The sequence below is a fragment of the Schistocerca gregaria genome, chromosome 4 (genome assembly GCF_023897955.1).
Source record: "Schistocerca gregaria isolate iqSchGreg1 chromosome 4, iqSchGreg1.2, whole genome shotgun sequence".
Taxonomy (NCBI): domain Eukaryota; kingdom Metazoa; phylum Arthropoda; class Insecta; order Orthoptera; family Acrididae; genus Schistocerca; species Schistocerca gregaria.
In genome coordinates, this window is record NC_064923.1 from 549,317,130 (window position 1) to 549,331,175 (window position 14,046).

The 14,046-nt window shown below is 39.5% G+C and overlaps 1 protein-coding gene across 2 annotated transcripts in view; it reads left to right on the top strand.

The window, feature by feature from the left end:
• LOC126268106 (WW domain-containing adapter protein with coiled-coil homolog) overlaps positions 1-14,046 on the top strand; it is a 95,462-nt gene that overhangs the window by 25,355 nt on the left and 56,061 nt on the right. Inside the window, exon 5 of one of the 2 annotated variants that reach the window (XM_049973619.1) lies at positions 1,507-1,596. The exons of the other annotated variant lie outside the window; for it this stretch is intronic. Within the exon in view, the coding sequence (XP_049829576.1) occupies positions 1,507-1,596 (90 nt within the window). The remainder of the gene's footprint in view (positions 1-1,506; positions 1,597-14,046) is intronic. 2 annotated transcript variants of the gene reach the window in all.

A 14,046-nucleotide genomic window follows, 5' to 3' on the forward strand; every position in this document is an offset into this window, starting at 1 on the left:
AGGATGGATGCATGTATCCTCGCTAACGGGGGACATTTTGAACATTTCCTGTAACAAAGCGTTTGAAGTTACGCTGGTATGTTCTGTTGCTGTGTGTTTTCATTCCATGATTAATGTGATTTGAAGAGAAGTAATAAAATGAGCTCTAACATGGAAAGTAAGCATTTGGGGATACATGTCCACATAACATATTTTCTTTCTTTGTGTGTGAGGAATGTTCCTGAAAGTTTGGCCGTACCTTTTTGTAACACCGTGTATATATATTCTAGTACAGTGTAAATATAGATGTATTGAATTTTTAGTATCAGAATATTGATTTCACTAATAGTTTACATGAAATGTATTTGCAGTTGTGAACGTGGACTGCAGTTAGCTGCATAATGGAATGATGACATTGAAAATTTGTCAGACCGGGATTCAAAACCACATTTTCCTCTTATCGCGAGCAGTTGCCTTACAATTATGCTATCCAAGCACGACTCACGGCCAAACCCAAACTTTAATGTGTCATGCATGCATGCATGCCTGAAGGAACTTTGCATCCTAATTTTGATTAATACAGACACTGCAATATCGAATAAATAGTTTGGTTGCAATCAGTAGTTTACTAAGTATATAGGTGAGTACTGAACTTTTCAGTAATGTCAAGTTGAAATGATTAACAGGATGGAAACCCTCGACATGTTGCAGGGATGTTCCATATTTCATACAGTTGTGTAATTTTAGTTCAGTAAGTGTATTTTACAGGAACTACTGCCTTCTGTAACACTTGACAGCCACACATTAAACAGAATGCTCTTGTGAAATAAATTGGAATACATTTTAATTGGTATATCAAAAAGTATACAGGGCATTAGCAGCAAGTAGTTACAATTACTGTTTATTTTAATAAAAAACATTCCAGATTGCAATGCATTTTTTATTTTTGGTTCTGGTCACTGGTTTTGGTGTAAAAGACCATCCTCACACCAAGGCTCCAGGTGACATGAGGAGCTGGAGCACAGAGATGTGTAGTACTGACTAGTGGAACAGTTAATGACATGTACCAGTCAGTACTGGCTGCTTGTGACATCAGGAGCCTTGGTCTGAGAATGGCCATATAGTCCAAAACATGTAACCAGAATAAAAAGTAAAAAAATGTATTGCTGTCTAGACTGCTTTTTATTAAAATATTAAATATAGTCTCTGTTGTTCGATAATGTGGAATGTAACTCCAGAATTAAGGGGAGTAATTAGATTGTTTCAATAATAAAACAGCAGTTAACGATCTTTGTCATACAGATTCATTGTTTACCTTTTAATAGTGACTCACATTATTACCTTCTTAGTCAGTGGACTTCATTTGTCATGATTAAGCCACCACCACCTTACATGTTTGGTATGTTAGGTACATTGCTGCTCAAATTCCCTTGAAATTAGTTGATTCAGTTTGTCATTAGACTGGGATTTCTTATAGTAGAACATGCTATCTCAAATTTAAGCAGTGTATTTTTAAAAAATTTTCAGAAAATTATACTACATCCGATTAAACTAGCAACACAGAATTCAACCTCACGAGATTCATCACAGCGCAAACTTCCTCATAATTCCTGTCAGGTGAGTGACACGGCAGCTGAATGCATCAGTACATTAATTTCAGGCATGCCGTGTCCTCCTAGGTTTGTAAACCTATGGCATGTGAATTTAGTTATGTTGTAAATGTAGGGCATGCTAAAATACGTGTTCCTCTTGTCTGCATAAAGGTGTCGTGGAGGTTTATGACTTGAGGGATACACATCTTTTTAATTAATACCATGGACGGTTAGCATCATTTCTTCTGATGCAGTTATAACAGCAGTTATTATCAATCTTCTGTTGTAATTTAAAATCTTACTGTAGAGTGTTAAAGCTCGAATTTCAAAAATGTTTATTCATGTACATCTCTTTTTATTCACTTTGTTGACTGTTCGTAACATTCTGAAGAACCACTGAATTGACCCAATTCTTGTTTTTGATTATTGTAGATTTTAGCACGTTGCTTTTAATTTCATGGTAAAATGACACTATTTTCTCTGTGGTTGCTTGCTTTTGATTCATCATTAATTTTTCAAGGTCTCTAATAGGAAGAAAATAGCCTTGCACATAAATGAACACACCTTGTTACAATGAGTAAAAGTTGAGAAACTTTGCGTTTTTCCTTATTGTGTAAATTTGATTTTACATTCAGTCAGATGATGTCATATAATTAGCCATTAAAATTCTACTTACTTTGACCCTTTACACAGGTATCGTAATGTAGATTCAGTGTAATTATTATTTCAGTAGCCAACAATTCCGTTGAATGTGACACAAATAGAGTAGTTTGGTTTTTATTTCTAACTCTGTGGGAATAACATGATACATATATTGCATGTAACATGCTTAAGTTAATGCTATACATTACAGTTTTTGTGGAAACACATTTCATTGAATTTCCTTTATTTTTTCTTTTTGATAGTGTAAATGTAAATTTTTTAAAAGTTAGCTGTACTTTGACCAGGGCTGGTGACAAGTCATTGTTTGGGACACCAAGCTGAGAGGAGCACTCAAGTGTAAGATGATTAGCAGAAACTGACATGGGTGAAAGTATAAGAGTGAAAAGGGAGGGGGCACCAAATTTTAAGATGATTGTGTGGAGAAATGTTTTCAAGCTGGCTCTGACTGTGACTGTACAGTGCAACACTGGGCAAAATAGCTATTTTTAAAGTGTCCAGAGTTGTGGTGACCCAGTTACTCTTCAGTTATTGCAGTACAGTGTTGTTTTCTGCACTGCTCGCCACGCTCTGTGTCGTTTTGGTTTTGGGTACAATCTGTGTTGTTTTGTTTTTTTGTCAAAGTTCAGTGTCTTCATGTGGAAAATGACTCCCAATTTGATTATATGCGAACCTCAACCTGCTTTTTACAGCTAAATTACAAATTTTGTGAGATTGAAAAAATAGCCCATTTCACATTGTTTCACGTTATTGCTCGTCAATATTTTTCTGTCCCTAGTGAGGTAGCCTTACACATGAACTTGAATAGCCTTTACATGTTTCAAATGAAAAAAGAAAAAAGTTGCCTATTCATCAGTTTGACAGAATTTTTTGAACATTTTATATTAGATAAATACCTGATTGTTGGGAAAACAGGATAATGTGTAATAAGCATGATGACTACATCAGAGAAGTGTGGGTAGTGAAGACATTTTAAAATGTCAACAAACAAGTAGTAAGCATCGTCTGAGACACCTTTTGTGATTCCGAAAATATTTGGCACAGATTTACTGCAGGTGGCATATTGCTAGAAATATTTGAAGACAGTAAAACATTGACAGCAGCCAACACCACTGAAAATTCTTCATTAGGGTCAGGTGATTGCTGAAGAGTTGCAATTTAGTAATTTTAACCTGTTGTAAGAAGATATATGTGACAGGCAAGGGAGTGGTAATCAGATCATAGATCAGAATGGATACTTTCATTTCCTTGTACAGAATAGGTCATAAAAGCTCTCTCTCTCTCTCTCTCTCTCTCTCTCTCTCTCTCTCTCTCTCTCTCTCTCTCTCTCTCTCTCTCTCTCATAGGATGCCACTGCTGGTACTTGACAAGAAGAAGGGACCGGTTGGTAGGACATGTTCTGAGGCATCAAGGGATCACAAATTTAGCATTGGAGGGCAGCGTGGAGGGTAAAAATCGTAGAGGGAGACCAAGAGATGAATACACTAAGCAGATTCAGAAGGATTTAGGTTGTAGTAAGTACTGGGAGATGAAGAAGCTTGCACAGGATAGAGTAGCATGGAGAGCTGATTCAAACCAGTCTCAGGACTGAAGACCACAACAACAACATCTAACTTTGAGAACCTGCATTTTCTCTTTTATAATTATTTCATGAAGCATGTGGAGTGAAATTACAGTTTGTATGTAATAATCTTCCCTTCATTTGGAAAAAATGGCGCTAAAAATGATCTGTCACCTGACATTTTTCACGGAAATTAGGAGTAGGAAATAAATTTCAGTCTGCAATTCTTATGTACTAAAAACTAATAATTGTGTGGTGCATTGGAGTGCGTCTCAAAATTATCTTGTAAATGTCTTTAATGACTCCTGACAGAAATAATGTTACAGGAAGAAATGATGTGGTCTTCAAACATGCTGTTTATTGAAAGACTGTTTAAACATTAAAAACCATTTGATCAGTTTGCTTGTGAGCATAACAAAGTTAGGTCAAATTACCAAAAATTTGAAACAAAATTTTTGTGGAATTGTTTTGATTACCGTATTTACTCGAATCTAAGCCGCACCTGAAATTTGAGACTCAAAATTCAAGGGGAGAGAAAAGTTTTAGACTGCCCCTCCAAATAGAAACAAAGTTGGTCCATTGTAACATGAGACACAATTGAGGTTGAAGATACAGCTGTAGTAGTGTGGTTTGAGTCTTAAGCTTAACAGTTAATCTTTACCAAGTAGCCATTGCTATGTGTCAGGTGCTCCGTCCATATTTATACGGGTACCCTTCCTTTTTCTACGGGTACCCTTCCTTTTTCAAGTGCTTCGTCTGGTTTGAATCAATTGCTTATTTTGCTTTGATCTGATAAGTGCCGTTCTCTTTGTTGTAGGTGTTTGTCACTCTAAGCTGAAAACGCATTATTGTACCGTGTCATGTATTGTTTGCCGCATTCTGATAATGAGTGTCGCTGCTCGTGGCATGGATTGCTTTTTTGCACACTACCACGGCTTACAATTAAAAAAGAAGAATTGTCTCATAACCGAAACAACGGCAAGTGACTGCTATTTGTTGTTACTTACGCAGCTTTGATAATGATCAACAAGAACCAAATAATAGACTGCGTATAATAGAATTTATTATGAACGAGAGTTTAGTGATAATTTTTCTCCGTTTGAAAATCTTTGTGGACGCCTCTTGAGTACTTTACATTCTGCACAGAAACTAGACTCGTCTAAGATTCGTGCTTCATTTCTGAATATCACCATTCAGCATAAGAATAATATGAATATAAACATGACTTACACGTATATTCTTCCATGTTTACTGTTGTCTCACTCTAGTTTCGTAGTTTATTAGGCAGAGAGAATTTAAATGAGATAGCAGCAAACACAAAAGAATACACGGCATAATGTTTACAGTCTTCTACCTTTTCTTTTAATTTATTTACTGACACATAGGTTTTGGCACCAGTATTTATCTTGGTGCGTGCAAAGCATGCCTGTGTAGTGCTACATATATTAGATGGCAGAAGCTAGTTGTGGCGGCACCTACCAACATTTTTCAGAACTTCCCGCTTACTTTGCACTCAATTCTAAACTGCATGCGGTTTTTTGGATTACAAAAACCGGAAAAAAAAGTGCAGCTTAAATTTGAGTAAATACGGTAATCATAGACGGATTCCAACTGCAGATTTGCCTCTCATTTCATGTATAGACTAAGACTTTGCATTTGGACTACTGTGGTGTAGTGAGGGGTAAATATAATTTATACATTGGAACGGTTTTTAGGGGAAAATGAGAACACTTGGATATTACTTTTAAATAAATTTCGCTAGTGTATGATTTTCCTCACTTCATAGTTGATTTCGAGCAACAGTGATCCCTAGTCAGTTTACACTACTCCTTTCAAAAAAGTGACCTCCAATTTGTTTTCAATTACTTGTTCCTTTGTACAATTGTTGGTAGGAACAGCTGATTCTTAACTCCATTCCACATAAAGTGGACCAGTTTTAGGAATCAGCCCTAGCTGATCATCTCTCATTTAAGCTGGACATGGCACATGCATTCATTACACAATGAAACTAAGCTACTTCTGGCAAATGATGCAGTCACAATGTGACAGATGCCTGTGCACCTATGTCACTCAACTCTGTTCCACTACCAGCAATTTAGACTGTTTGTGCATTGCCCAAAATTGGGATCCGACTCTATACTCTACTGAAGAACTACCAACAGCTTCTGTTAGTCTGTGTTTTTAGTGTTTTCTTTCAATATCCCCTGTGGGCTGTACCTTTCCGGGCTGGACATGTTCTGTGGCCCCTAGAAGGATGCTGACCCTACCCTTCCCAGACACCCGCTTGTTTCAATCCTCCCAAGATTATTCCAATTCAATATGCATCTGCACATATGGATTGAAAGTCAACAACAGGGTCAATTATGCCTTTGCATATGCAAGGGGACACTAGAAGCACTCTCAGCCAAGTGCCTGCAATGTATGCAATGCAGAGTTGGTTGCCATCTCTCGAGCTTTGCGATATCTCAGAAAGCGGAAATGGCAGGGTGAGTGTCTTAGCAGCACCTGGAAGAAGGGAAATGTTCTTTATGGTGACACAAAATAGGGTTTTAGCTTTCTTAGCTTATTGTGCCTTCGCGAAAAGAATACTGTTGCATTTCAAATGGAAAGTGAAAATGCACTGAGCTGACAAGTCATGGGGTAGCTCCAAATATTGTTTGACCCCTTTCCACCTCATGTTGTGCAGCAACTCGATCTAGCATGGTCTCGACAAGTTGTTGGAAGTTATCGGCAGAAATATGGAGCCATGCTACTTCTATAGCTGTCCATAATTGCAAAAGTATTAGCAGTGCAGGATTTCGTGTTCAAACTGACGTATTGATTATGTCCCATAAATATTCAATGGGATTCATGTTGGGTGGTCTGGGAGGCCAAATCACTCGCTCGAATTATCCAGAATGTTCTTCATATCAATTGCGAACAATTGTAGCCCAGTGACATGAAAGAGTGACACTGTGAATCTTGGAATATTGAGTTCTCTAATGATTTCTGTAATGGAATATCCCATACATCTAGCTCCAACTACCATTCTGTGTTCAAAGTCTGTTAGCTTGTGTGGTACAGCAACCTTTTAACATCAATCATCAGAGTAGAAATGACAGCTCCACCAATCTGCTGCCCTTATATACTGTGAGAATGCGATACTGGCGTTGTCTGTGTATATGCGTATTGCTGTCCCATTATTTTTGTAACCTGTGTAGTGCCAAACAAAAATGCTTTTTCAGTAATTTGTGCTAAAAGCAAGTTGTGTACTGTCAGTATGCACGGCCAAGATGTGTGGGCTTTAAAATTCTCTGCCCTTAGGTCAGAATACTATGTAGTTGGCTCACCTGGCTTTCACTCTGTGTCTACTTTGCTCATCAAAATGTAGAACTTGATCTGTCCAAAAGTATTACTGATTCCTACAAAATGTATTTTGATGAGCAGAATAATTTGTGATGATTAAAGCTTTGTATGCTTAAGTTTCACAGATGTGTCAAATCTCCTGGATAAATTGTCAGATGTGTACAGTGGTGTTGTCATGGAGGAAATGATAGCATTTAAACAGTGAATGCAAATGTATTAAACGACACTGCATACTCAACAAATGCTGGTTAAAGCTTGTCTAAAACACTTAGCATCAAAAATTTTTGAGCTTTCAGTCTATTACTTTGTATCGAAGTACAAGGCACAGTGTTTGAAACTGTCAAAGAAAACTTGAAAGCTGGTGAAATTGTTGTGTTTGTGTATTGCTCTTGTGGTTTGGAATGCTCTGCAGGATTTGCATTGGGAGAAGAGTCAGACAACATTATGCGAATTTCTTGTTGATTTTCACAGCAGTTAATTGCATTAGTGTGTCATTGATAGTTCACAAAATGACACTCTTACAGTGCATGTATTCACAAAAAAGTTGCACATTTGTGCCATCACAAACAGGATTTTGGATTTACTGCTTCCCCCCCCCCCCCCCTTTTCTCCCGCCATGGTAAATCGTCTTGTGTTGTTGGTAGGGTACCTTTACTACTACTACTACTACTACTACTACTACTAACACACACACACACACTCACTCACTCACTCTGATACATCAGTTTTTTACATGAGATTTGTTCCATCTTTGTGATCAAAACATATAAAAACAGCATTTATTCACTAAAATAACAAATTGATTGAATCTGAAGACTGAGCCAGAAGAAAGAATTCAAAAAGACTTGGAATCTTGTCTGAACATAAGAACCAACTTATTCCTCATGATCTGTATAAAGATTAGAGTTTCAAAAGACTGTTTAGAATTTCTCCATTTAGTTTGTGGCCAAAGTTGGACAAGATATTGAACCAGATAATCCCTGTTTGGGTAAATAATAAAACGTGACCTCTGGCCAGTATGTTGCTTGTGTGTATGACAATGAACGGTGTTTTGGAAATATTTGTCATCTTGGAAGAGCCGCAAGATGCAAAAATTGCCTAAAAAGGAAAGTTGCCACTCACCATACAGTGGAGACGCTGAGTTGCAGATAGGCACAACAAAAAGACTGTCACAAATAATACACAAATAATAGCTTTGGGCCAGCAAGGCCTTCATCAGAATTAATGGCAAACACACACATACACGTGCAAATGCAACTTGCAAGTTGGTAATCAGCGCAAGAGGTAATCATTGCAAAGGTCTCTTCTTTTTATATTTACAAGGGGCTGGAGGTTATTGCTGGGACCTTAAAAAATGTTAAAATGAATTTGTAATGGAACACTTGTACTTGAAACTGCTATGCCAAACCAAGTATATAAGCTTCTGAAATGCAAGAATTTTGTGACTACCCTGTTGTGGCTGAGTTGTGTAACACTCTTAGCTTGTGTATGAGCATGGTTACCTGCTCCAATATAGTGGAGGTGAACCCTGTAGAGTTACGTGAAGAAAGGAGAAATATGTATGTCGTGGAAGTGCAGAACTGTATGAGGGGATTCACTGGCACATTAGAGAAAACTGAAGATACCTGAACATATTCTTGTAGGCTGTATCTGTCTGAAGGTTTGACCATTTGTTACTGACACAAAGTGATGCTTCAAATGTCAGATTTGGTCATACCACTAGGGCATGTAATGGGAGGGCTACGTGAGGCAGTTGCTGAGTCTCAACTCACAAATATGGCGATTCTGGTACACTTCCTCCAAAATGCATAAATGTGGAAAGGAGACACAAGCACCCTGTGGTGAAGCTAAAGCAGCTTTCAAAGCTATGCAACTTCTGGTGTTCGCTACTTCTTTTGCATTGGCCTTTAAGAAGTCAGTCACCAAATGTGATGCATCTTCACAATGCCCGACCACAGATTCAAGTAAGACTATGTGCGCTCGTTAGTCTAACTGTGGGGGAAAACTGCACTTGAACCCAGAATCATTTGGAAGCCGTCAAAGACAGACTTGGTATCTCAGTGACATACCATTACACCCAGTCAGCCTCACCAACCTTACAAGCAGCTCCTCACAAAAGTAAGGAAAAGTTGTTCAGAATTGTAGAAAGTGTCATAAAAATCATCAGATCTGTGAGCACTCTGCCTTTCATATGGTGTTTTTACTTTAGAGGTTATTGGTAGTCTTGTGGAGAAACCAAACAGCTGGGAACTGCGACCTCTCAGGTAAATCACCACCGCCAAAGTGTGATAAGGATAACCTTCACTAATCAGTGTCTCCCATTGCTGCAGTAGAACTTAAATGGATGCCAATCACATTTGGAAGGGCTGAAGTTCCTGGCTCAGAGAAGACTGCTCTGCATCTGCTTTCGAGAAACTCACTTTAATGTCACTGACACACCTGAATTGCTGGGCTATCACCCACACAGGAAATACATGTTGCTGGAGACAGCTAGGATTGGAATGGCTGTTTTCATCAGTGACAATTGCCAGACTTCTCTTATCACAGCCATAAAAGCAGTTGCAGTGCAGGTTCTCATACCAGTTAAAATCATTGTTATCTATCTTGAAGAAATCTCGTGATTACTCCCCCACCCATTTGTCCTTGGTTTGGGGGGGGGGGGGGGACGACGACTTAAGTGCACCCAATGTGCTGTGGGACTCAGCTACCACTTGTCCCAGGGATTGACTACCACTTTTTCCAGGGATTCAAGTACCTCATTCATTCAAAGAACATCAGCCTTTTGAACTCTGGCCAAATAACATGGTTTTCCACCACTATTGGGTCATCTCCAGCTATTTACTTTTGTTTTTGCTCTCCGGTTATTACAGAGTTAGTGGGAAGTGGCCACAGATTTGCATTCCAGTGACTGCTTTCCAGTGTGGATTCGTCTGCTGACTTGCTGACAGGAGACCACGAAGACAGCTGGTTCAAAGGGCAAATTGGTTACGATAGAATCAACAAGCCATCTTCGAACAATAGCATTGTGCCCAGGAGATGGTGGACCAAATCATCTTTGAGAAGCAATGAGCCACTGTAGATTCCATTTCTAAGTCTAGCAACCACCTCAGGTGATGGCTTGTCCCTAAGTGGAGTGACATATGTAACTCTGCAGTGCCAGGTACACAGCTTTTAGGAAGTTAAAGAACTTAGTACAGAAAACCTTTGTGCCTTGAGATAGGCAAGAGTACAAGCCAGGTGAGTGAGAGAAAAGGAACTTCTGAAGGAAATTCCTGACTTCCATTAATTGGTTGTGTTCCACTGTGCTAGTTTGCGACTCAGCCAGATTTTAGGCAAGGGCATTACACCTCACCTTATGGCCGTGTTGAGAAATGGGTTCTTTGTGTGTGTGTCTAAAGATGTGGCTCAAATTTTAGCTGAACACATTTTTACTGTCACTGTGTCACCCAGACCAGCTCCTGGGTTCCAGCTCTTTTATAGGACTGTGGAGACAGAGATGCTGCTTCTCATGTAATGGATACTTCTAGTCTTCTGTTCTCCATGTGGGAATTGGAATCAGCTCTGTCTATGGTCACACTCTTATCCAGGAGCAGATTAGATTCATTATGCCATGCTCACTCGTCTTGTCCTCGAAGCCAAAGGTGAGGCCCTATCATGTTTCAATCGGCTGTGGTTTGATGGACTGTACCCATGATTTGGAAGGACGCAATACTAATTCCATAAGGGAAACCAGGCAAGGACCCTAAAAGTTGCCGGAGTGTTGTAGTCCGTACCAGATGTGTGAGAAACACTCTGAAGCACATGGTTAATTGCCACTTTGTCTGTCGCCTTGAGTCCCAAGGTCACCTGTGCCTCTCGATGTGGTTTTAGGTGCTACCATTCTGTCCTTGACAACTTCATTTTACTAGGGATGGCTATATGCGATTCCTTTTTACAGTGAAATGATTTGGTTGGTATGTTTTTTGACCTGTGTTTTGATCTGTTAAATGCTCTTTGTTTGTGAATGAGTTCCCAATCTTCATCTCTTCCTCCAATCTTACAAAAATGACAAGGCAACTACAGCTGACCATCAGGACGCCGGAAGCTGCTGTTGTTGTGGTCTTCAGTCCTGATATACATAAATGACCTGGTGGATGACATCGGAAGTCCACTGAGGCTTTTTGCAGATGATGCTGTGGTGTATCGAGAGGTTGCAACAATGGAAAATTGTACTGAAATGCAGGAGGATCTGCAGCGAATTGACGCATGGTGCACGGAATGGCAATTGAATCTCAATGTAGACAAGTGTAATGTGATGCGAATACATAGAAAGATAGGTCCCTTATCATTTAGCTACAAAATAGCAGGTCAGCAACTGGAAGCAGTTGATTCCATAAATTATCTGGGAGTACGCATTAGGAGTGATTTAAAATGGAATGATCATATAAAGTTGATCGTCGGTAAAGCAGATGCCAGACTGAGATTCATTGGAAGAATCCTAAGGAAATGCAATCCGACAACAAAGGAAGTGGGTTACAGTACGCTTGTTCGCCCACTGCTTGAATACTGTTCAACAGTGTGGGATCCGTACCAGATAGGGTTGATAGAAGAGATAGAGAAGATCCAACGGAGAGCAGTGCGCTTCGTTACAGGATCATTTAGTAATCACGAAAGCGTTACGGAGATGATAGATAAACTCCAGTGAAAGACTCTGCAGGAGAGACGCTCAGTAGCTCGGTACGGGCTTTTGTTAAAGTTTCGAGAACATACCTTCACCGAGGAGTCAAGCAGTATATTGCTCCCTCCTATGTATATCTCGCGAAGAGACCATGAGGATAAAATCAGAGAGATTAGAGCCCACACAGAAGCATACTGACAATCCTTCTTTCCACGTACAATACGAGACTGGAATAGAGAACCGATAGAGGTACTCAGGGTACCCTCCGCCACACACCGTCAGGTGACTTGCGGAGTATGGATGTAGATGTAGATGTAGATTGGTTTGATGCAGCTCTCCATGCTACCCTATCCTGTGCAAGCTGCTTCATCTCCCAGTACCTACTGCAGCCTACGTACTTCTGAATCTGCTTAGTGTATTCATCTCTTGGTCTCCCTCTACAATTTTTACCCTCCACACTGCCCTCCAATACTAAATTGGTGATCCCTCGATGTCTCAGAACATGTCCTACCAACCGATCCCTTCTTCTAGTCAAGTTGTGGCACAAGCTCCTCTTCCCCTCAATTCTATTCAATACCTCCTCATTAGTTATGTGATCTACCCATCTAATCTTCAGCATTCTTCTGTAGCACCACATTTCGAAAGCTTCTATTCTCTTCTTGTCTAAACTATTTATCGTCCACGTTCCACTTCCATATATGGCTACACTCCATACAAATACTTACAGAAACGACTTCCTGACATTTAAATCTGTACTCAGTGTTAACAAATTTTTCTTCTTCAGAAACGCTTTTCTTGCCATTGCCAGTCTACATTTTATATCCTCTCTACTTTGACCATCAGTTATTTTGCTCCCCAAATAGCAAAACTCCTTTACTACTTTAAGTGTCTCATTTCCTAATCTAATACCCTCAGTATCACCCGACTTAATTCGACTACATTCCATGATCCTCGTTTCGCTTTTGTTGATCTTCATCTTTCAAGACACTGTCTATTCCATTCAACTGCTCTTCCAAGTCCTTTGCTGTCTCTGACAGAATTACAATGTCATCGGGGAACCTCAAAGTTTTTATTTCTTCTCCATGGATTTTAATACCTACTCCGAATTTTTCTTTTGTTTCCTTTATTGCTTGCTCAATATACAGATTGAATAATATCGGGGATAGGCTACAAACCTGTCTCCCTCCCTTCCCAACGACTGCTTGCCTTTCGTACCCCTCGACTGTTGTGACTGCCATTTGCTTTCTGTATAAATTGTAAATAGCCTTTCATTCCCTGAATTTTACCCTTGCCAGCTTCAGAATTTGAAAGACAGTATTCCAATCAACATTGTGAAAAGCTTTCTCTAAGTCTACAAATGCTAGAAACGTAGGTTTGTCTTTCCTTAATCGTTTTTCTAAGATAAGTCGTTAGGTCAGTATACCCTCGCGTGTTCCAGCATTTCTACGGAATCCAAATTGGTCTTTCCCCAGGTTGGCTTCTATCAGTTTTTCCACTCGTCTGTACAGAATTCGCGTTAGTATTTTGTAGCTGTGACTTATTGAACTGATAGTTCGGTAATTTTCACATCTGTCAACACCTGCTTTCTTTAGGATTGGAATTATTATATTCTTCTTGAAGTCTGAGGCTATTTCGGCTGTCTCGTACATCTTGCTTAAGAGTTGGTAGAGTTTTGTCAGGACTGGCTCTCCCAAGGCCGTCAGTAGTTCCTATGGAATGTTGTCTACTCCGGGGGCCTTGTATCAACTCAGGTCTTTCAGTACCCTGTCAAACTCTTCACGCAGTATCGTATCTCCCATTTCATCTTCATCTACATCCTCTTCCATTTCCATAATATTGTCCTCAAGTACATCACCCTTGTATAGACCCTCTATATACTCCTTCCACCTTTCTGCTTTTCCTTCTTTGCTTAGAACTGGGTTTCCATCGAAGCTCTTGATATTCATGTAAGTGGTTCTCCTTTCTCCAAAGGTCTCTCTAATTTTCCTGTAGGCAGTATCTATCTTACCCCTAGTGTGATAAGCCTCTACATCCTTACATTTGTCCTCCAGCCATGCCTGCTTAGCTATTTTGCACTTCCTGTCGACCTCGTTTTTGAGACGCTTGTATGCCTTTTTGCCTGCTTCATTTACTGTGTTTTTATATTTTCTCCTTTCATCAATTAAATTCAATATTTCTTCTGTTACCCAAGGATTTCTAGCAGCCCTCGTCTTTTTACCAACTTTATCCTCTGCTGCCTTCACGACTTCATC